We start from the raw sequence: 21,277 nt of genomic DNA on the forward strand, positions 1-21,277 counted from the left end.
TCAGAGAACGGGGAACGAGCCCCAGGGCAGTCAAGAGTAAGTCTTTCCTCATTCCCCGGCCTCTGCTGTTAGGTCGCCTCTGCCTCCGTATCTTCGTCTGCCTCTAGGATGGAAGGCGGCCCTTTGCCTTCTTCCCCGCGGCCCGCTCGGCTCAGCACCTCCATCCATCGCTGTCGTAGCTCCTCGGTCTCGGGGCTGAAATACCAGCACAGGTGGCTCTGGCTGATCCGGAAGGCATGGCGGCGATCCACCCGCTCCCCGGGTTCGGGGAGGTTCACCTCGAAGCCAATCAGAGGCATCGAACGCTGGGCCTTCACGTCCTGTGGGATAACAGACAGTCAAGACTTAAGTGGTCAGAAGCAGAGGGCATGACCAGGACTGAAGATGCTGCGCTTGTTTACATCGACTGCCAGGATAAGCCTTACAGTCTGTCTGTAAGCCAGTTTGGTGCAGTGGTGAAGTGCGTGGACTCTAATCTGGAAGAACCAGGTTTGATTCCCCACTCCTCCACTTGCAGCTGCTGGAATGGTCTTGGGTCAGCCATAGCTCTCGTGGGAGCTGTCCTTGAAAGAGCAGCTTCTGGGAGAGCTCTCTCAGCCCCACCTACCTCACAGGGTGTCTGTTGTGGAGGAGGAAGATAAAGGAGATTGTGAGCCACTTTGATTCAGAGAGAAGGGTGGGGTATAACTCTATGGTCTTCTTCTTCTCCTCCCCACTCAACTCAGTGAGATATTTCAGAGAAGTTCAGATGGATAAACATCCATATTGGATGAAGGAGAAGAAGAAAAGTTTATTTTTATATCCCACTTTCCTCTACCAAAGGCGTCTCAAGGCAGCTTACGATCACCTTCCCTTCCTCTCTCCACAACCATGTGAGGTAGCTGGGGCTGAGAGAACCATGACTGGCCTAAGATCCCCCAGCAGGCTTCACACGAAGAAGTGGGAAGTCAAACCCAGTTCTCCAGAGTAGAGTCCACCACACTTAATCACGATACCATGCTGGCTTTCACTTTTGGATGAGCACCTTGGAGCAGGGGCGGCCACATAAACATCAGATGTTTGAGAGAAGGAAGGAAGGAAGAAAGGAAGATGGGAAGGGACAGAGGTGAAAAGAAAGCAATTATTTTTAAATGCATTCTCCAAGCCACCGGCCAGCTTGGCTTGGAAAAGTGATTGAAAAAGACAAATGCCTTCTCCAAGCTGGCGAACAGGGCAGTGGGGGCGTAAAGAGCCACACAATATGTGTGAAAGAGCCACACATGTGTGAAAAAGCCGCAGTTTGGCCACCCCTGTCTTAGTTACTCAAGGGAGAGGAGATTGGAATTTGCAAGGAATTAAGATGCAGGGTAAAAGCCATGTTTGGTGTAGTGGTGAAGTGTGTGGACTCTTATCTGGGAGAATCGGGTTTGATTCCCCACTCCTCCACTTGCACCTGCTGGAATGGCCTTGGGTCAGCCATAGCTCTGGCAGAGGTTGTCCTTGAAAGGGCAGCTGCTGTGAGAGCCCTCTCCAGCCCCACCCACCTCACAGGGTGTCTGTTGTGGGGGAGGAAGGTAAAGGAGATTGTGAGCCGCTCTGAGACTCTTCGGAGTGGAGGGCGGGATATAAATCCAATATCTTCTTATCTTCAATCTTCATGTGGAGGAGGGGTGGGGGTGGGTGACAGAGCCGGCCCTAGGTCCTGCAGCGCCCCAGGCAGCCTTGCCGCCCACCCCACCCCCACCCCCACTCCCCTGTCCCCACTCTCCCTGCCGCCGCTTCACAGCCCAGCAGTGGGGAGAAGCGATGGCAAAGGGGAAGACAGCAGTGATCAGGTGAGGAAGGAAGCGGGGAGAAGTGGCGGCAAGGCAATGGGGGGAAGACAGCAGGGATTGGGGAGGGGAAGGGGACAGGGAGAAGTGGCAACAAGGGAAGAAGCAGCAATCGGAGGCGGGGAGAAGCAGTGGCAAGGCAAGGGGGGAAGACAGCAACAATTCGGGGATCGGAAGGGGAAGGAATTTTTGTAAACAAAAGGTGGGTGCGCCCAATTTGGTGCCCCTCTAGGGCCAGCACCCTAGGCAAGCGCTTAGTCTGCCTAGTGGAAGAGCCGGCCCCGGCGACAGCCATACCTGCGGGGCTCCGTAGATGTAGAGCACAAGGGGCTCATTTTCAGGGATGACAAACCAGCCCTTGTGCCAGGCCTTCCCTCCTTTCTCCATGTAGTGCAAGAAGCTGCAGATCACGCTGTTCTCTGCCACCACGGAAGCCTGTTTCTGCGGAAGAGGGGAGAAGAAGAGAGGTCGGTCAGATGCAGAGCAAGTCAAAGACAGGCAGCCAACCCACCTACACAGGCACATGTGTAGGGATCAGGGCTTTTTTTTTCTGCCAGAGCCCGCAGGAGCAGAGCTCTGCCTTGGCTGGCTAAGGCTCCAGTTGCCCCGACCCGCCATGCAGCAGCCCCGTGCTCCCAGGCCGGGCGGTGTGGCCTCATGTGCAAATGAGCTCCTGCTGGGCTTTTTCTACCCCCCAAAAAAGCACTGGTAGTAATTACAGGAAGAGCCCCGTGGCGCAGAGCGGTAAAGCTGCAGTACTGCAGTCGGAGCCCTCTGCTCATGACCTGAATTAGATCCCGGCAGAAGCTGGTTTGTCAGGTAGCCAGCTCGAGGTTGACTCAGCCTTCCATTCCTCCGAGGTCGCTCAAATGAGTCCCCAGCTTGCTGGGGGGGAAGCGTAGATGACTGGGGAAGGCAAGGGCAAACCACCCCGTCAAAAGTCTGCCGTGAAAACGTTGTGAAAGCAACGTCACCCCAGAGTCGAAATCGACTGGTGCTTGCACAGGGGACTACCTTGACCTTTATTAATTACTGTACATGTGAGATGAGAAGACTGCATTTTACAAGTTCTGTGCACTAGACGGCGTGCTTTGTCCCATACTGCTGTCATGGAAGCAGGGCTGCCAAGTCTGACTCAACAAATATCTGGGGACTTTGCAGATGGAGGCGGAGGCAAGGTTGTGACGACCACGACTGAACTCTCTTCGGAGTTCCGGCCATTATACCGAAAGGGACCACACACATTTTAAATGCCTTCCTTCCAATGAAGGATGGGGCACCTTCTTTCGAGGCTCATAAAATTAGACCCCCTGATCCAATCTTTCTGAAACTTGGGGGATGTTTGGAGGAGAGGCACCGGATGATATGCGGAAAATTTTGTGCCATTATCTCAGAAAACAACCCCCCCCCCAGAGCCCCAGATACCCACAGATCAATTCTCTATTATACCCTAAGAAAATTGATCTCCATAAGGTATAATGAAGCGCCCAGCAGACATTTCTTTCACCTCCACCACCGCTTTCTGATAACCCTGCAGTGGGGGGAGGGCCTCTGAACCGGGGGATCCCCTGTCCCCAACTGGGGATTGGCAACCCTACATGGAATCTGGCTGCTGTTGAGCCAGCTACCCCATCCCCCTCTGTCTGTGGGGCAGGGTCATGGGCAGCTGGCTCCTTTCCAGCATGGGGCCTGAAGAAGCAGCCCTTTTGCCCATCGGTTAAAGCCATTCCTGGTCTGAGACCTTGGAGAACAAGACAGTACTGAATCAGTGGGCCAAAAGGTCTGGTTTCAGTTGTCTGAACTGGAAAACATTTCAATAACCACCAGGGGGCACCAAAAGACAAATTCTGCAAGTGATGCAAGTTTTTACATCAAGGGTCCCTAACATAGTGCCCCTGGGCACCATGGCCCTCACCAAATACTTTTAGAAAGTGTGAGGGGCTAGGTGGGATGTGGCCCAGCAGGGATTTTTTAGAAAGTGTGAGGGGCTAGGAGGGATGTTGGCCCAGCAGGGATTTTTTAGAAAGTGTGAGGGGCTAGGAGGGATGTTCGCCCAGCAGGGATTTTTTAGAAAGTGTGAGGGGCTAGGAGGGATGTTGGCCCAGCAGGGATTTTTTAGAAAGTGTGAGGGGCTAGGAGGGATGTTGGCCCAGCAGGGATTTTTTAGAAAGTGTGAGGGGCTAGGAGGGATGTTCGCCCAGCAGGGATTTTTTAGAAAGTGTGAGGGGCTAGGTGGGATGTTGGCACAGTAGAGATTTTTTTAGAAAGTGAGAGGGGCTAGGTGGGATGTTTGCCCAGCAGGGATTCTGACTGGCTGTGCAGATTTAAAAGGCATCCTGTTAAATGGCGTTTTTGTCTGAAATGGTGAATTGTTACTATTAGAGATGTATAACTTCACTCCCTGACATTTTGTGGTTAGCCCTGCCTCCTGTGGCAGCCATTTTGTAATTGGCTCCCCCTCCTGTGGCCGCCATTTTGTAGCTGTGTTCACCACTCCGCATAAGAATTGCAAAGGTGCCCACATGCTCAAACGGGTTGGGGACCCCGTTTGTCAACTCTTCCACATCTCAGGCTGGAGGCACGGTGCCTATGGAAAGCCACTCTCAAGGTCCTCCATATTCCTCAGTTGGCAAGTTAGCCTCTCATTTCAAGGTGCAACTTCCCAAGAAGGCTATAAGGGAGAAAAGAGCGGAAGAACCACAAAGATAGGGAACATCAGAAAGATCCTGCATGAGAATGCCAGAAGCTGGGCAAGCCGAGGGAAATCCTTCTGCAAGTCAAATGCTCTCCACTGCAGGAAGACATCAGAGAAGCCATGTTGGATCAGGCCAATGGCCCATCTAGTCCAACACTCAGTGGCCAAAGACCTAGGTGCCATCAGGAGGTCCACCAGTGAGGCCAGGACACTCCTACTGTTGCCCCTCCCAAGCACCAAGAATACAGAGCATTACCGTACTTGCCCCAGACAGAGAGTTCCAACAATACGCTGTGGCTAATAGCCACTGATGCACCTCTGCTCCAGATGTTTATCCAACCCCTTCTTGAAGCTGGCTATGCTTGTAGCTGCCACCACCTCCTGTGGCAGTGAATTCCGTGTTAATCACCCTTTGGATGAAGACGTACTTCCTTTTATCCGTTCTAACCCGACTGCTCAGCAACTTCATTGAATGTCCACGAGTTCTCGTATTGTGAGAAAGGGAGAAAAGGACTTCTTTCCCCGTAGGATTTCGCAGGGCAGGTCAATCCCCCCAGCCTCACCTCCAGAATGGATCTCCGGCGCTGAGGCGTATTGGGGTGCAGGGCCGGACTGGCGGGAGAGCCCTGGAGCGTCGTGTAGCAGTCGGCGCAGACCCGGTTGGGCCGGTTGTTGTCGTAGACCAGGCGAGCCCGGAACTCGGAACATTTTCCACAGACCACCTGTAAGGAGCGGGCAACGGAAGATGAGTCGTGGGGACATAACAAGAGCCAAATTATACTATGCACAGAGTCAATCGGTAAAGCCAGGAAAGGACTGTACAATTTTACTCTGCAGGTGGGGAGCTGCACGCATGTAGAAATAAACCCATTCCTTGCACATATATTATTAACACATTAAGGAGAATGATTCAGCCAGGCTTATATTATTATTTGGCCACTGAGTCACAGCCTACTCATTATGACCTTTAGGGTTTCCAAGGCATGAGATGGGCAGAGGTGATTTTTAATGTTTTTTTTTTTCAAATGAAAGAAGTTTATTTAACCTTGAATACTGAAACATATGCAAATCCAGATAGCAATAGTGATAACCATAAAAGAAATATACAGATGGGGATACACTGTGCACATAAATGTATATTTATGTAGGAATATAAATGAGCATGTAAACATTAACCAAAGCAAAAAAAGAAAAAGGAGGGGGAAAGGAGGCTAGGGGGAAGGAAGAAAAAAGTATTTGAGATCTAATCTCACATTTCAGTAACCAGGTTCTACTTCAGGGGTGGCCAAACTTGTTTAATAGAAGAGCCACACAGAATAAACATCAGGTGTTTGAGAGCCACAAGATGCCAGATGTTTGAGAGGAAGAAAGGAAGGCAGGAAAATGGAGGAGGGAGGGAGAGGTGGAAAGAAAGCGACTTTAACTTTAAATGCATTCTCCAGGCTGCTGGCTAGCTTTGCTTGGAGAAATGATTTAAAGAGACAAATGCCTTCTCCAAACTGGCTGACGGGGCAGTGGGGGCTTCAAGAGCCACACAATATGTGTGAAAGAGCCACATGTGGCTCCCAAGCTGCAGTCTGGCCACCCCTGGTCTACATTAGCAGGTTGGGATAAGTAATCAGAAAATGATTATTTTTTCATATGAAGGATTAATAGCAAGAATGTCGTTATCCATTAAGTAGTGCACCATGTTGCTTGCCACATCTCTTGAAACAATTTCTGATATAGTTCCAAGTCAAAAATAAGAAAATGACTAGCAATCTTGGTCTGTAAGTAAAATTCCCAAAGTTTGCATTGCCAGTTGATTACAGAGGAGGGGGCAGAGGATATTTTGCCATTGACTGGCTCTGTGCGGCGGCCCTGGAATTCCTTGTTGGTCTCCCATCCAAGCTGCCATTCACTCTGAGAGAGCCAGTTTGGTGTAGTGGTGAAGACTCTTATCTGGGAGAACCGTGTTTGATTCCCCACTCCTCCCCTTGCAGCTGCTGGAATGGCCTTGCGTCAGCCATACTCTCGCAGAGCTGTCCTTGAAAGGGCAGTTTCTGTCAGAGCTCTCTCAGCCCCACCCACCTCATAGGGTGTGTGGGGGGAGAGAGATAAAGGCAATTGTGAGTTGCTCTGAGACTCTGAGATTCAGAATATAGAGCAGGATATAAATCCAATATCATCTTCATCTTCTTTTTCAAAGATATCTTTCTAGCTTTGTAACTAATAAACTAATGTTCTATGAGTAGAGACTTTTGGGGAGGAAGGACACCCCATTGACCTCTCTGTACTTGCAGAGAAGGAGAAGGAGGTTTGGATTGGTACCCTGCCCTTCACTCTGAGAGAACTACAACTGACCCAAGGTCACCCAACTGGCTGCATGTGGAGGAAGAGGATTGGGGAATCCAGATTAGAGCCCATCGCTCTTAAGCATCACACCACCCTGCCTACACTACACTTGGCCATCGTATGCCTGTCTTGACTTTCTTCCTGGTGTTATGAAATCAGATGGGAGTAGCAAACACTCACATGGCCGCAAGCCCGGCAATGGTGCCTCCGCTTGGTGAGGGCGTTGAAGGGCTCCTTGCACTGCATGCACATGGTCACCTCCTTCTCCCGGATGGGCGTGGGTGCCCGTCGTCCCAGCTCACACCCCTGCAGTCAGAGCAGCAAGCCCAAGGAGGTTAAAATATATATACCTAAAAGCACCAGGAGTCATCATTCCATTTATGAGAGTGCAGAACAGAGAGCTATTTAAAAAAAAAAATAGAAAAAATTGTCTAGGCCTAGGGTTGCCAAGTCCAATTCAAGAAATATCTGGGGACTTTGGGGGTGGAGCCAGGAGACACTGGAGGTGGAGCCAGGAGCAAGGGTGTGACAAGCGTAACTGAACTCCAAAGGGAGTTCTGGCCATCACATTTAAAGGGACCGCACACCTTTTAAAATGCCTTTCTTCCGTAGGAAATAATGAAGGAGAGGGGCACCTTCTTTTGGGGCTCATAGAATTGGACCCCCTGGTCCAATCTTTTTGAAACTTGGGGAGCATTTTGGGGAGAGGCCCTGGGTGCTATACTGAAAATTTGGTGCCTCTACCTAAAAAAACAGCTCCCCCCAGAACCCCAGATACCACCAGTTCTCCATTATTTCCTATGGGAATGTCTCCATAGGAAATAACAGAGTTCCCAGCAGACATTCCCCTCCCCTCCCCCCACTTTCTGATGAGTTTGAAGCAGGGGGAGGGCCTCCAAACCGGGGGATCCCCTGTCCCCCCCCCCCCCGGGGATTAGCAACCCTATCTAGGCCAGGGGTCCCCAGCACGGTAACACCTTTCTCAGTCCTTGCCAAGTTTTTTTTTAGAAAGTGGGCAGGGCCAAGTAGGGCTTTTGCCCAGCGTGATTTCTGATTGGCCGCTGGGGATCTGATTGCCTGTTCAGATTTTTAAGAACATTGGTTTGACAGCATACTCCCCAATACACACAAGACCATGGGGCCGCTCTCCTTTAATCCAACAGGATCCCAAAGCACTCTGAAAACCCCTTCAGCTCAGCCAAGTTCCAACACAAACTGGAAACTGTTTATGCCAGCGCGAGCTCCCCCCCCCCCCAACACACACACACGCACAAAGGGCAGAGATTCACGCGCAAACATGGCAGTGGCTCACAGGCGAATTGGGCGGCGTTTCGTCCTCGCTTATCAGCTGCTTGAAGGTCTCCAGAGTCTGCTCGTGCTTCTGGATTGTCGCCTGGATCGCCTGGTGGTTTGTAAAAACAGGGCATTTGTGGCACGGACAAACAGATCTCTGAACCGAGAAAGGGAAGCTGAAAAAGATGAACGTCTGTGGGGAACCCCTATGCCCGTACTTCCCCCCAGGGCTTTTTTGTAGCAGGAACTCCTTTGTATATTAGGCCACACCTCCCTGATGTAGCCAATCCTCCAAGAATATAGCAGGGGTGTCAAACATGTGGCCCAGGGGCCGAATCAGGCCCCTGGAGGGCTCCTATCAGGCCCCCGAGCAACCGGCTGTCATCTGCTTCCTTCTCCCTCTCGCTTGCTTCCTTCTGCATCACAGCTTGCTTTGCAAGACTTGCTCAATCGCATAGGAGCTACAGAGCAAAACCTCTATTTTCTCCATTGGCTGAGGCTCCTCACTTGGATCGGAAGAGGGAATGGTAGAGCTTGTTTTTCCAGGCTCTCTCAATCGCACAATAGAGCTACTGAGCCAAGCCTCTCTTCCTTCCCCCTCTTGGTCCCCTGGGGAAGGAAGGAAGGAAGGAAGGAAGGAAGGAAGGAAGGAAGGAAGGAAGGAAGGAAGGAAGGAAGGAAGGAAGGAAGGAAGGAAGGAAGGAAGGAAGGAAGGAAGGAAGGAGATAGTTCTTCTTTTGCCCAGTTCCCTGGATCCCATGAGAGAGAAAAGAAAGCACCTTTAAGACAAAACAAGTGCTAACATTTTAAGCATGATTTAAGGGTTTAAAATATATATATACATTTGTGTTTGTCTGTGTCCTTTTTAAAGCTTCTATCTCTACTACCTAAGCTTAAATAGGTATACACATGGCCTGGCCCGACATGACCGGGCCCAACAAGAACTCATTTATATCAGATCCGGCCCTCATAACAAATGAGTCTGACACCCCTGCTTTAAGATGCTACAGAACTCTTGCTCTTTTCTCCCGGCTGCCCTCTCTTCTCAATTGGGAGGCCTAGTCTAGGAATCCCACATTCTGCAGTGCTAGTTAAAGAATGGGAGACTTCACAGGAATTGCAGGAAACAACGGCAGGTAAAAGACCGCATTCAGGGGCGGTGAGTAAGACTGGCAGTTACCTGGATCCAGTCTCTCTTCTCCTCTTCAGTCCTAAAGAACGACAAACAATTCACCCAGGTTAGGGTTAGAACACAGACTAGTACATTTCAGAGAGGCATCAATAGAATCTCTATAGCAGGGGTGGCCAAACATGATAAACGAAAGAACCACATAGAATAAATGTCAGATGTCTGAGAGCCACAAGACATTAATGTCAGAGGGAGGGAGGGAGGAAGGAAAGAAAGAAAATGTATTAGGGAGAGGTGGAAAGAAAGCAACTTTAAAATACATTCTCCAAGCTGCCAACTGACTTGGCATGGAGATGTGATTTAAAAAGAGAAATGCCTTCTCCGACTGAAAGGGTGGTGGGGACTTCGAGAGCCACACAATATGTGTAAAAGAGCCACATGTGGCTCCCGAGCCAGTTTGGCCAGCCCTGCTCTATAGACACTTTCAGAGGGCGGCCAGTTTGAGTCCCATACCACCTCAGATTCTGAAAAGATTTTGGGGGATGTGTGAACTTTTGAGAATCAGAGCCCCTTTTCTCAGACACCTGACAATGCCAATCAAAGGGAGCTTTGATTCCGGAAAGCTTCATGCCCCAAAAACCTTGTTAATCTCTAAGGTGTCCTGGATTCGAATCTCACCATAGAAGCTCAATAGATTTTGTGGTATCATACACTATATAAAAATATTGTCAAAGCTGATTTATTTAACACAAAATACGCTCACTGATATGAAAATCGGCAAGTTAACGCTCCTGTGTCAGCCCTGACTTCTCCAGAAATAACTGAGAGGGGTGATGACTGCCTTTGGAAATCTTACAACAAAGTTTTGAGTCCAGCAGCAGCTTTAAGACCAACAAAGTTTGATTCTAGGTATGAGCCTCTGGGTGTACATGCACTTCCTCAGATGCAATGGAATGAAGAAGCAGCATGCTCACACACAAGAGCTCAGGCCTTGATTAAAACTTTGTCAGTCTTAAAACTGCCACTGGATTCAAACTCAGGGCTTTTTTTTTTTAACAGGAGCACACAGGAACGCTATTCCGGTTAGCTTGATATCAGGGGGTGTGGCCTAATATGCAAATGAGTTCCCCTGGGGGTGTGTGTGTGTGTGTGTGTGTTACAAAAAAGCCCTGTGTGAAACAATAGTGATGTCAGGGGGTGTGGCCTAATATGCAAATGAGTCCCTGCTGGGGGTTTTTCTACCAAAAAAGTCCTGATTCTATTACTTCCGACGAACATGGCTGCCCACCTGGATCTATCCTTTTTCAAATTTTAGTTTACATCACAACTACCCGCCCCTTTCAAAGGAGCCATTTTCCTTCTTCTATTCCTTACTAAGATCTCACCATTGGGAAGACAAAACAAAGGCTAAAGACTAAAGAAGAAGATTTGGGGAACAGCTGAAGAAGATATTTTTGGGATACAACACAACCATCGTCTCCCTTAAACTCAGGGCTTTTTTTGTAGCAGGGACTCCTTTGCATATTAGGCCACACCCCCTGATAGAGCCAATTGTCCAAGAGCTTACAGGGCTCTTCGTACAGGGCCTACTGTAAGCTCTTGGGGGATTGGCTACATCGGGGCGTGTGGCTTAATATGCAAAGGAGTTTCTGCTACAATAAAAAGCCCTGCTTAAGCTCAAGAGGCATTAATACTCAGATCCTTTATCTATCACTAAAACAGCAATACAACTTGACACCAATGACAGTAAAAGACACATGTCATTTTCCTGAGAAATGGCACGTCAGTACAGACTTTATTAAATAGGCTCTGTGACATCTTAAAACCTTCATAGCCTCTTTTGCTTTCCCTTGGGAGAGTACCTTGATAAAAACCAGGTCTTTTTTGGTAGCAGGAGCTCCTTTGCATATTAGGCCACACACCCCTGAGGTAGCCAATCCCCCAAGAGCTTACAGGGCTCTTCTCACAGGGCCTCCTGTCAGCTTCAGGAGGACTGGCTACATCAGGGGTGTGTGGCCTAATATGCAAAGGAGTCTCTGCTACAAAAAAAAAGCCCTGATAAAAACATATGATTTATACCATTTTTCTGTCTCCCGAAAGAAATCAGCATCTTATAATTTTCCCAGGCATGATACTGCTTCTGAGAAGGTATTGTTATGTTATTGGAATTTGATGGAGGTTTCTATGTGCAAATTCAAAAGAAAGATTTTCTTTAAAGGAAGCGACAGCAGTTGTTACTGTGCACCGCACTATGGTATTCATGGTGGACTCTGACAGGCAGATACCCCGTTAGCCTAACCTGAGGTGACTGGGAGAAACAGAGAGGAGCAATTCGAGGAAAACAGAGTTACTACCGGGGTGAGGCAACTGAAGACAAGAAAAGCTGACAAGAATTCCTGCTGGATCAGGGCCAACAGAGGTTTTCGGGACTGCTGAAGGTACCTGGCTTGGAGCTCTAGGGATCGCTGCTTCCCTGATACAAGAAAGGTCCGGGGCACGTTGAGGCTGCTGGTCTCTTTCAACTGCAGAAGGGGAAATATGAAGACCCAGAGTTGGTTCACACATGCATTCGGTCATCCGTAGCTCCAGGGGGAAGACTAACGTGCACAAATCAATAACTGCCGATCAACCGCTGCTGTTCGAATTTTCTATATCTCCTCAGATAGTATACATTTCTGTGGCATGGGTTCAGACGTTCATTTAGCACTGAGTCACCAAATGATGGTCACACACATGTGAACCACCCGCAGATGAGCCTTGTGGCACTGATATCCACCCTCATGCTCAAACATATGGTTTCACCCCCCCCCCCCCTTTCCCCACCCAGAAATTGTACCAGGAGCTCTGGGCGAGGCTAGCTCCCTCCACAAACTTATTATATGCTCCCAGCTGTTCCACTTTCAAAGGTCTCCCAGGAGGTAATCTCCTGTTCCCCTCTCTCTTCACTTACCTCCATCCCATCCATGTCTATCCTAGCGCGGACTCCATACTTCTGTCCAATGAGACGCAGCTTTGGCACACAATACAGCAAACGATCGTTGAACTGGGAGGAGCGGGGGAGAACATAAGAGAAGCAAAATTGGTTCAGGCCAGTGGCCCATCCAGTCCAGCACTCTGTGTCACCCAGTGGGCAAAACCCAGGGTTCATCAGGAGATCCTCTAGTAGGGCCAGAACTCCAGAAGTCCCCCCCACTGTTGCCCCCCAAGCACCAAGAATACTGACACATCACAGCTCCAGACATAAGAACATAAGAGAAGCCATGCTGGATCAGGCCAATGACCCATCTAGTCCAACACTCTGTTTCACACAGTGGCCAAAAAAAGAGAGTTGACATTGAAATCATACAAAGCGGAAGGATTCCTTTCCCACCCTGAGTTAGGAAAGGTTTTAAAGGGAACTTCTGCTACCAGCTCTCACCAGGATCAAGTAGCGGTCCTGCGTGGTGCCGTTCTTAGCCGAAAGCTTCAGGATGTGGCCTTCCTTGATGAGCTCGTTGGTGGGATTCACAATGTCCTCCTCCCCTCCAAGCAGCTCATAAACCTTCAGCAACGAGTGCATTCTCTCCTAAAGAGGGTGACAGCCAGCAGTTCAACAGAGAATAGCATGCTGGGTAGCAGGGGCCACTTCATAGAAAAGGAGGTGCCGGAGCTCATTAGCGCAACCCGTTTGCATCTGCCACACACCCCTGACATCACCAGAAGGTGTGCTGAATTATATCAGCTCAGCATCTATCTTCAAATGCTTCTTGAATTAGAACTGTCGTCATAAAACCTGACTCCCATCCAATGTTCCCTCTAAGCCAGGGTTGGCCAAACTGTGGCTCGGAAGCCACATGTGGCTCTTTTGCACATATTGCGTAGCTCTCGAAGCTCCCACTGCCCGTCAACCAGCTTGGGGAAGGCATTTGTCTCTTTAGATCACTTCTCCAAGTCAAGCCAGCTGGGAGCTTGGAGAATGCATTTAAAGTTAAAGTTGCTTTCCTTCTAGCTTTCCCTCCCCAATCTATTTCCCTCCCTCCCCCCCTTTGTCTTGTGGATCTCAGACATCTGACGCTCATGTCTTGCGGCTCTCAAGCGTCTGGTGTTTATATCTATGCGGCTCTTACATTAAGCAAGTTTGGCCACCCCTGCTCTAAGCCATAAAGTCTTGTGAGCAAAAATTCGGCTTTGTGAGCTACTGGCATCAAAGTTGTGAGCTACCGCACAAATTAGTTTGCTCTGGGGCTATTTTTCCTGAGATAAAGACAAAAATGTGTGAGCCGGAGGCCAAAAATCTGTGAGCTAGCTCACACCAACTCAGCTCAGAGGGAACACTGCTCCCCTCAGAATTTTAAAATTACTTTCTCCTGTGTGGCCACAGCGGCTGGATGAAGATTTCCGTCTGTCCGTTTTATATGCTTTGGTTATTTTTCCCATTTTTTGTGTGTGTGGGGGGGAAATATTAGAAAGTTTGTCGAATCCTCGAGTTCAGCAAAATTCTCACAGGAGGTTTGAACAACGGAACCCAGAAGCAAGTATTTTGGGGCGGGGGAAAGAAAGAAAGAAAGCACAATAAAATTTTAGGGGTTGTAGCCTGCTGGGTAGGATGTTGGATGGAGTCTGGAGAATCACAAGTTCCAATTCAGCAATGTGTAGTGGTTGGAACAGTGGACTCTAATGCGGAGAACTGGGTTTGATTCCCCATTCTCCTACATGCAGCCAGCTGGGTGAACCTTGGGCCAGTCACAGTTCACTCAGAACTCTCTCAGCCCCACCTGCCTCACAAAAAGCCTGTTGTGGGAACAGGGATATAGCCAAAAAAGTTTGGTTGGAGGAGCGTGGGGAAATCCAGGGGACAGGGGGAAAGGATAAGGCTACCATATGCTACCTTGAGACTCCTTAGGGTAGAGAAAAGCAAGGTATAAAACCCAAATTTTCTTCTTCCGATCTCCACTAGGCTGTGAAGGGCAGCGACTTTTAGTCAATTTGTTCTTTCTCTTGACCTAACCAGCCCCATAAGGTTGTGCTGAGGATCACACAGGGTGAAGAAAGTCCCCTGTGAACCCACCAGTGTTCCCTCTAAGCTAAGTTAGTGTGAGCTGGCTCATAATTTTTTAACCTCCAGCTCACACCTTTTTGTCTTAGGAAAAAATGGCCCCAGAGCAAATTAATTCATGTAGTCATAGAATCACAGAGTTGAAAGGGACCTCCAGGGTCATCTACTCCAACATCCTGCACAATGCAGGAAACTCACAAACACCTCCCCCTAAATTCACAGGATCTGCATTGCTGTCCAATGGCCATCTAGCCTCTGTTGAAAAACCTCCAAGGAAGGAGAGCGCACCAACTCCCGAGGAAGCCTGTTCCACTGAGGAACTGCTCTAACAGTCAGGAAGTTCTTCCTAATGTTGAGCCAGATTTAATTTCAACCCATTGGTTCTGGTCCTACCGTCGATCACCACTTTAATGCCAGCAGCTCACGAAGTAGAATTTTTGCTCACAAGTCTTTACAGCTTAGAGGGAGCATAGAAACCCACCATGGTTTCCCTGGGAAACGGCAGGGCTCTTATTCTAGCAGGAGCTCTTCTGCATATTAGGACATGCCTCCCTGATGTAGCCAATCCTCCTGAAGCTTACAGTAGGCCCTGTAAGAAGAGCCCTCTAAGCTCTTGGAGGATTGGCTGCATCAGGGGGGGCGTGCCTTAATATGCAGAGGAGCTCCTGCTGGAAAAAGAGCCCATCGAGGATTCATCCCTTCAACTCTTACCATTTTCCGGATGGCGGCGTTCGAGTGCTCAGCTGCCGTGGCGATGAGTTCAAGGGATTCTGAGCACGAGGAGGAGAGAAAGCAACATTAACTCGACAGGCCTGACTCTGCCATGCTCGCTTGCCAAGCTAGAAGCCGAAACGCTAGACACAAACATCGGCAGGAATCAAATCATGCAAGTCAGAGCCCCTGAAATGGCATCATCTGCAGCGCCATCCTAAAGAGATTTGAGTTCAGTAACACCTTTAAGACTAACAAGATGGGAGAGTATGAGCTTTCTGGAGTCAAAGCTCCCCGTAACGGATACAAGTGTGTAGGGATCCCCGTTCTGACTTGTATCCCGGACCTTTTTTGTAGCAGGAACTCCTTTGCATATTAGGCCACACACCCCTGATGCAGCCAATCCGCCTCGAGCTTACAGGACTCTTAGTACAGGGCCCAGAGATAGAATTCTAGCAGGGGCTCCTTTGCATATTAGGCCACACACCCCTGATGCAGCCAATCCGCCTCGAGCTTACAGGACTCTTAGTACAGGGCCTCCTTGAAGTTCTACAAAAAAAAAGCCCTGCTTTTATCCAACTAAGGGAGCTCTAAAGTGCTACTGGATTCAAATCCAGATCTTCTACTGCAGACCAACACAGCTACCCCTGAAACTGCCCAAAGCAGAGTTACACCTTTCTAAGGTCACTGAAATCCATGGTTTCAGAAGGGTGTAACTGTGGTCAGAACAGCATTCTTAATCACCTAGCTATTGGTTTGGGAGGGAGTCTTGGTTAGAGACCCCCTAGCTGCCGATCCAAAAGGAAGTTAAACAGCCACGGGAGTGGTCTCCGTGATGACAAGGTCTAGCCATCCTTCCCGCATTTGTGAGTTTCATTCTCCAACTGTCACTACCTAAAGGTTTACAAGTTCTGCAGGATTTAGAAAAATCCAATTCAGCATGCAGTTTGGCACCGACACGATGCAGTTCCCCCTTTCACCTTCACTTGCAGAGCCCATAAATGATGGGTCTTAAGAACATAAGAGAAGCCATGTTGGATCAGGCCAATGGCCCATCCAGTCCAAAACTCTGTCACACAGTGGCCAAATCCCAGGGACCATCAGGAGGTCCACCAGAGGGGCCAGAAGTCCAGAAGCCCTCCCACTGATATTGCCCCCAGGACCAAGAAGTCAGAGCATTACTGCCCCAAACATAATGTGATAGAAGCCATGTTGGATCAGGCCAGTGGCCCATCCAGCCCAACACTCTGTCACGCAGTGGCCAAAACCCAGGGGCCATTAGGAGGACCACCAGTGGGACCAGAACTCCAGAAGCCTCACTGCCCCTCCGAAGCACCAAGAATACAGAGCCTCACTGCCCCAGACATAAGAACATAAGAGAAGCCATGTTGGATCAGGCCAATGGCCCATCCAGTCCAACACTCTGTCATGTAATGGCCAAAACCCAGGGGCCATCAGGAGGTCCACCAGTGGGGCCAGAACTCCAGAAGCCCTCCCACCCTTGCCCTCCCCAAGCACCAAGAATACAGAGCATTACTGCCCCCCATCCGCTCCTCCCCCACACCAGGGTTGCACTCACTCTGGGCATCTTTGCAATCAGCCGAGTCCTGGGGCAGTTTGAGGAGATAGTCCTTCAGCAGCAGCTCGTAGCGGGGGATCCGCTGGACCGGCTCCAGCATGTGATGTTGCAGGGTCAGGTTCCCACAGATCTCTTCTCGCTGCAACACACAAGGGCCTGAAGAGAGCTGTCTGCCCTGATTGCCCTTTGAACGCCGAAGCGTCTGCCCCTCACCCAGCGAACTAAGAAGAGCAGAGATCGAGCCTCCTTCAAGCAGGGACCTCAACACTCGTTCTGTTTATATTGTAATTTGGCCACCAATGGACCATTCTGACCCCCTTCAAACCAGTCTTGTTTTCTCACCTGTATAAAGACAACTGTATAAAACTCCCTGACCTGAACGGCCCAGGCCAGCCTGATCTCATCAGACCTCAGAAGCTAAGCAGGGTCAGCCCTGGTTATTGCTTGGTTGGGAGGCCTCCAAAGAAGTCCAGGTTTGCTACGCAGAGGCAGGCAGTGGGAAACCACCTCTGGTTGTCTCTGCCCTGACCTGGACGGCCCAAGCCAGCCTGATCTCATCAGACCTCAGAAGCTAAGCAGGGTCAGCCCTGGTTAGTGCTTGGATGAGAGACCACCAAGGAAGTTGAGGGTCGCTATGCAGAGGCAGGCAAACACCTCCTCTGTTCATCTCTGCCCTGACCTGGAGGGTCCAGACTAGCTCAGTCTTCTCCTACTTCAGAAGCTAAGCAGGGTCAGCCCCGGTTAGTGCTTGGATGGGAGACCACCAAAGAAGTCCAGGGTCGCTAGGCAGAAATGGGCAATGGCAAATGACCTCAGAACACGCCTTGCCTTGAAACCCCTCCATGGTTGCCATAACTGCAACTTGATGGCACCTTCCAGCCCCACCAGGTTTTGTTTTATGCTGCCCTGGATGGCCCAGATCGCAGAAGCTAAGCACAGCTGGCCCTGGTTAGTACTGGGGTGGGTATATGGAAATCCAGGGTTTCATCTGGATATTAGTCTTCATTCTAACTTCATGGACTTGTGTTGTTCATAAATATCAATAAAAGAGCATTAAGAGATTCATATAAAAGAGACGGATTATAATTGTCGGATGTTGGGGGGGCTTTTTTGTAGCAGGAACTCCTTTGCATATTAGGCCACACCCCTCTTATGTAGCCAGTCCTTCGAGATCTTACAGAGCTCCTTTTCCAGGGCCTACTGTAAGCTCTTGGAGGATTGGCTACATCAGGGAGGCGTGGCCAAATATGTAGGAGTTCCTGCTACAAAAAAAGAGCCCTGAGGCAATCCATCTCTTAATGCTTCTTGTCTTGAAAACCCTATGGCAGGGGTGGCCAATGGTAGCTCTCCAGATGTTTTTTGCCTACAACTCCCATCAGCCCCAGCCAGCATGGCCATGCAGGCTGGGGCTGATGGGAGTTGTAGGCAAAACCATCTGGAGAGCTACTGTTAACCACCCCTGCCCTATGGGATCGCCGTACATCAGCTGCAATTTGAACACACTTTTCTATCACTGTAAAGCCAACATTTCGGGGGTAATGGAGAAAATAAATGAAGGCAAAGGTTATCTGGGGAAGGGACATGCTCAGGGCCAGCCCAAGACTGTCCGGCACCCTAGGCATGGCTAACTTCTGGAGCTCCCCCCCCCGCCCCCGTTGCACCGATAACATCACCGAGTCACCCAATTTTTCACCCCCAGAAGACCAACACCCCTGGCAATCACCTAGTTTGCATAATGGCAGTGCCAGGCCTGGATGCGATTCCATAGATCAGGGGTGGCCAACGGTAGCTCTCGAGATGTTTTTTGCCTACAATTCCCATCAGCCCCAGCCATTGGCCATGCTGGCTGGGGCTGATGGGAGTTATAGGCAAAAAAAAAAACATCTGGAGAGCTACCGTTGGCCACCCCTGCCATAGATCTTCTTCTTCAGGTGAATGCACACAATTCAACTCAATGCATCCTACGCAGTAATGCATTGTAACTTAAACTTGTATTTGACAGATTCTGACTTGTTCTTGTATGGATTTTAGTCCCTTTTAGAACGTCCTTTTATGTTGACTCCTGCTGGCATGTTTTATCTACTGGTATGCATATGTGACTACCTTTACTTTTTTGCAGATGTGTTTTTATATATTTTTTCTTTTACCTCTTTTTTAATGCCAATAAAGGAAACCGAACTGAATTGTCAATGCATTACAGTTTCTAGGCACTGTAAGCCCACAGGAGAAACGCCCCCCCCCGCCCCAAATACAAAGTATGCTTGTGCTATATCCCTAATCGCATACTCCTCTTCCTTTTCCATTAATCTGTCCCACCCACTGTGTACCCCGAGGCTGTGCCAAATGCCTGGTCTGTTTCCTACAGGAAGCCCCCACGGTTTGTCTTTTAAACTGGGGGGAGTGTTTGAGAGGCTCTGGGCCAGGAGTAACCAAACTGTGGCTTCAGAGCCACGTGTAGCTCTTTCACACATATTGTGTGGCTCTTGAAGCCTCCACTGCCCCGTTGGCCAGCTTTAAATAATTTCTCTTTAAATAATATCTCCAAGCCAAGCTAGCCGGCAGCTTGAAGAATGCATTTAAAGTTAAAGTTGCTTTCTTCCCACCCCTCCCTTCCTTCTCTCAAATATCTAATATTCATGTCTTGCAGCTCTCAAATGTCTGGTGTGGAGAGCTAGTTTGGTGTAGTGATTAAGTGTGTGGACTCTTATCTGGGAGAACCGGGTTTGATTCCCCACTCCTCCTCTTGCACCTGCTGGCATGGCCTTGGGTCAGCCATAGCACTGGCAGAGGTTGTCCTTGAAAGGGCAGCTGCTGTGAGAGTCCTCTCCAGTCCCACCCACCTCACAGGGTGTCTGTTGTGGGGGAGGAAGGTAAAGGAGATTGTGAGCCGCCCTGAGACTCTTCGGAGTGGAGGCCGGGATATAAATCCAATATCTCCATCTACCTCACAGGGTGTCTGTTGTGGGGGAGGAAGGGTGTCTGTTGTGGGGGAGGAAGGGAAAGGAGACTGTGAGCCGCTCTGAGACTCTTCGGAGTGGAGGGCGGGATATAAATCCAATATCTCCATCTACCTCACAGGGTGTCTGTTGTGGGGGAGGAAGGGTGTCTGTTGTGGGGGAGGAAGGTAAAGGAGATTGTGAGCCGCTCTGAGACTCTTCGGAGTGGAGGGCGGGATATAAATCCAATATCTCCATCTACCTCACAGGGTGTCTGTTGTGGGGGAGGAAGGGTGTCTGTTGTGGGAGAGGAAGGTAAAGGAGATTGTGAGCCGCTCTGAGACTCTTCGGAGTGGAGGGCGGGATATAAATCCAATATCTTCATCTACCTCACAGGGTGTCAGGTTGTGGGGGAGGAAGGGTGTCTGTTGTGGGGGAGGAAGGGAAAGGAGACTGTGAGCCGCTCTGAGACTCTTCGGAGTGGAGGGCGGGATATAAATCCAATATCTCCATCTACCTCACAGGGTGTCTGTTGTGGGGGAGGAAGGGTGTCTGTTGTGGGGGAGGAAGGGAAAGGAGACTATGAGCCGCTCTGAGACTCTTCGGAGTGGAGGGCGGGATATAAATCCAATATCTTCATCTACCTCACAGGGTGTCTGTTGTGGGGGAGGAAGGTAAAGGAGATTGTGAGCCGCCTTGAGACTCTTCGGAGTGGAGGGCGGGATATAAATCCACTATCTTCTTCTTATTATTATTCTATGTGGTTCTTATATTAAGCAAGTTTGGCCACCCCTGCTCTGGGCTATGACGAGCTGGCTTACCTGCACTTCGTGGATGATGCCCTTGAACTGTGCTGAGCGTTCCATCCAGGTGTTCACCAGCTCCATGGCGCGGTCAAAGTTCTTGACGTATTCGCCGTACATCTTGAGGAAAGGAGCCAGTTTCTGCAGGATATCCCCAATGCGAGGGTGCTGGTCCCTGCGAGGCAGAAGGAAAAACTGGTCAGGAAGAGAGGATTCAAAACAGAAAGCCCTGAAGCACCGGGCTGTGTTCGTGATAAGCTATGAAGCTGCCGTTTGAGCCTATCGCCTTTACGTCTGTACTGTCTGACCCCACCAACGGACCTCCTGATGGTGCCTGGGGGTTTTTTTGGCCACTGAGTGACACAAAGTGTTGGACTGGATGGACCACTGGCCTGATCCAACATGGCTTCTCTTATGTTCTTCTGCATAGATGGGATGGCAAAAAGCAGAACGGACAGACAGAAGGTGGCAGCAGTGAGCAACTTTGGAACCAGCGTGTGTGGAAGGGGTTAATGCCCACACCTGAACCCGCGCGCTGCTGCTACCTTGAATGCACACCCCATGCTTTAATATATTTGAAATATATATATATACAGTATGTCACAGAAGTGAGTACACCCCCTCACATTTTGTAAATATTTAACTATATCTTTTCATGTGAACACTGAAGAAATGACACTTGGCTACAATGTAAAGGAGTGAGTCTACAGTTTGTATAACAGTGTAAATGTGCTGTCCCCTCAAAATCATGCAACGCACAGCCATTAATGTCTAAACTGCTGGCAACAAAAGTGAGTACACCCCTAAGTGATAATGTCCAAATGGGGCCCAAAGTGTCAATATTTTGTGTGGCCACCATTATTTTCCAGCACTGCCTTAGCCCTCTTGGGTGTAGAGTTCACCAGAGCTTCACAGGTTGCCACTGGAGTCCTCCTCCACTCCTCCATGACG

The 21,277-nt window shown here is 49.6% G+C and overlaps 1 protein-coding gene across 1 annotated transcript in view; it reads right to left on the reverse strand.

Annotated features, from left to right (window-relative positions):
* Positions 1–39: 39 nt before the first annotated feature.
* The window catches only part of LOC132581487 (FYVE, RhoGEF and PH domain-containing protein 1-like), a 28,561-nt gene continuing 7,323 nt past the window's right edge, over positions 40–21,277 (reverse strand). Inside the window, exons 4-15 of the mRNA XM_060252740.1 lie at positions 20,345–20,501; positions 16,588–16,726; positions 15,009–15,067; positions 12,681–12,827; positions 12,213–12,305; positions 11,705–11,784; positions 9,314–9,344; positions 8,153–8,242; positions 7,021–7,146; positions 5,070–5,228; positions 2,109–2,252; positions 40–320 (exon numbers count right to left, since the gene is read on the reverse strand). Coding sequence (XP_060108723.1) covers positions 69–320; positions 2,109–2,252; positions 5,070–5,228; positions 7,021–7,146; positions 8,153–8,242; positions 9,314–9,344; positions 11,705–11,784; positions 12,213–12,305; positions 12,681–12,827; positions 15,009–15,067; positions 16,588–16,726; positions 20,345–20,501 — 1,477 coding nt within the window. The 3' untranslated portion in view covers positions 40–68. The remainder of the gene's footprint in view (positions 321–2,108; positions 2,253–5,069; positions 5,229–7,020; positions 7,147–8,152; positions 8,243–9,313; positions 9,345–11,704; positions 11,785–12,212; positions 12,306–12,680; positions 12,828–15,008; positions 15,068–16,587; positions 16,727–20,344; positions 20,502–21,277) is intronic.

This window comes from Heteronotia binoei, chromosome 13, assembly GCF_032191835.1.
Source record: "Heteronotia binoei isolate CCM8104 ecotype False Entrance Well chromosome 13, APGP_CSIRO_Hbin_v1, whole genome shotgun sequence".
NCBI classification, from domain to species: domain Eukaryota; kingdom Metazoa; phylum Chordata; class Lepidosauria; order Squamata; family Gekkonidae; genus Heteronotia; species Heteronotia binoei.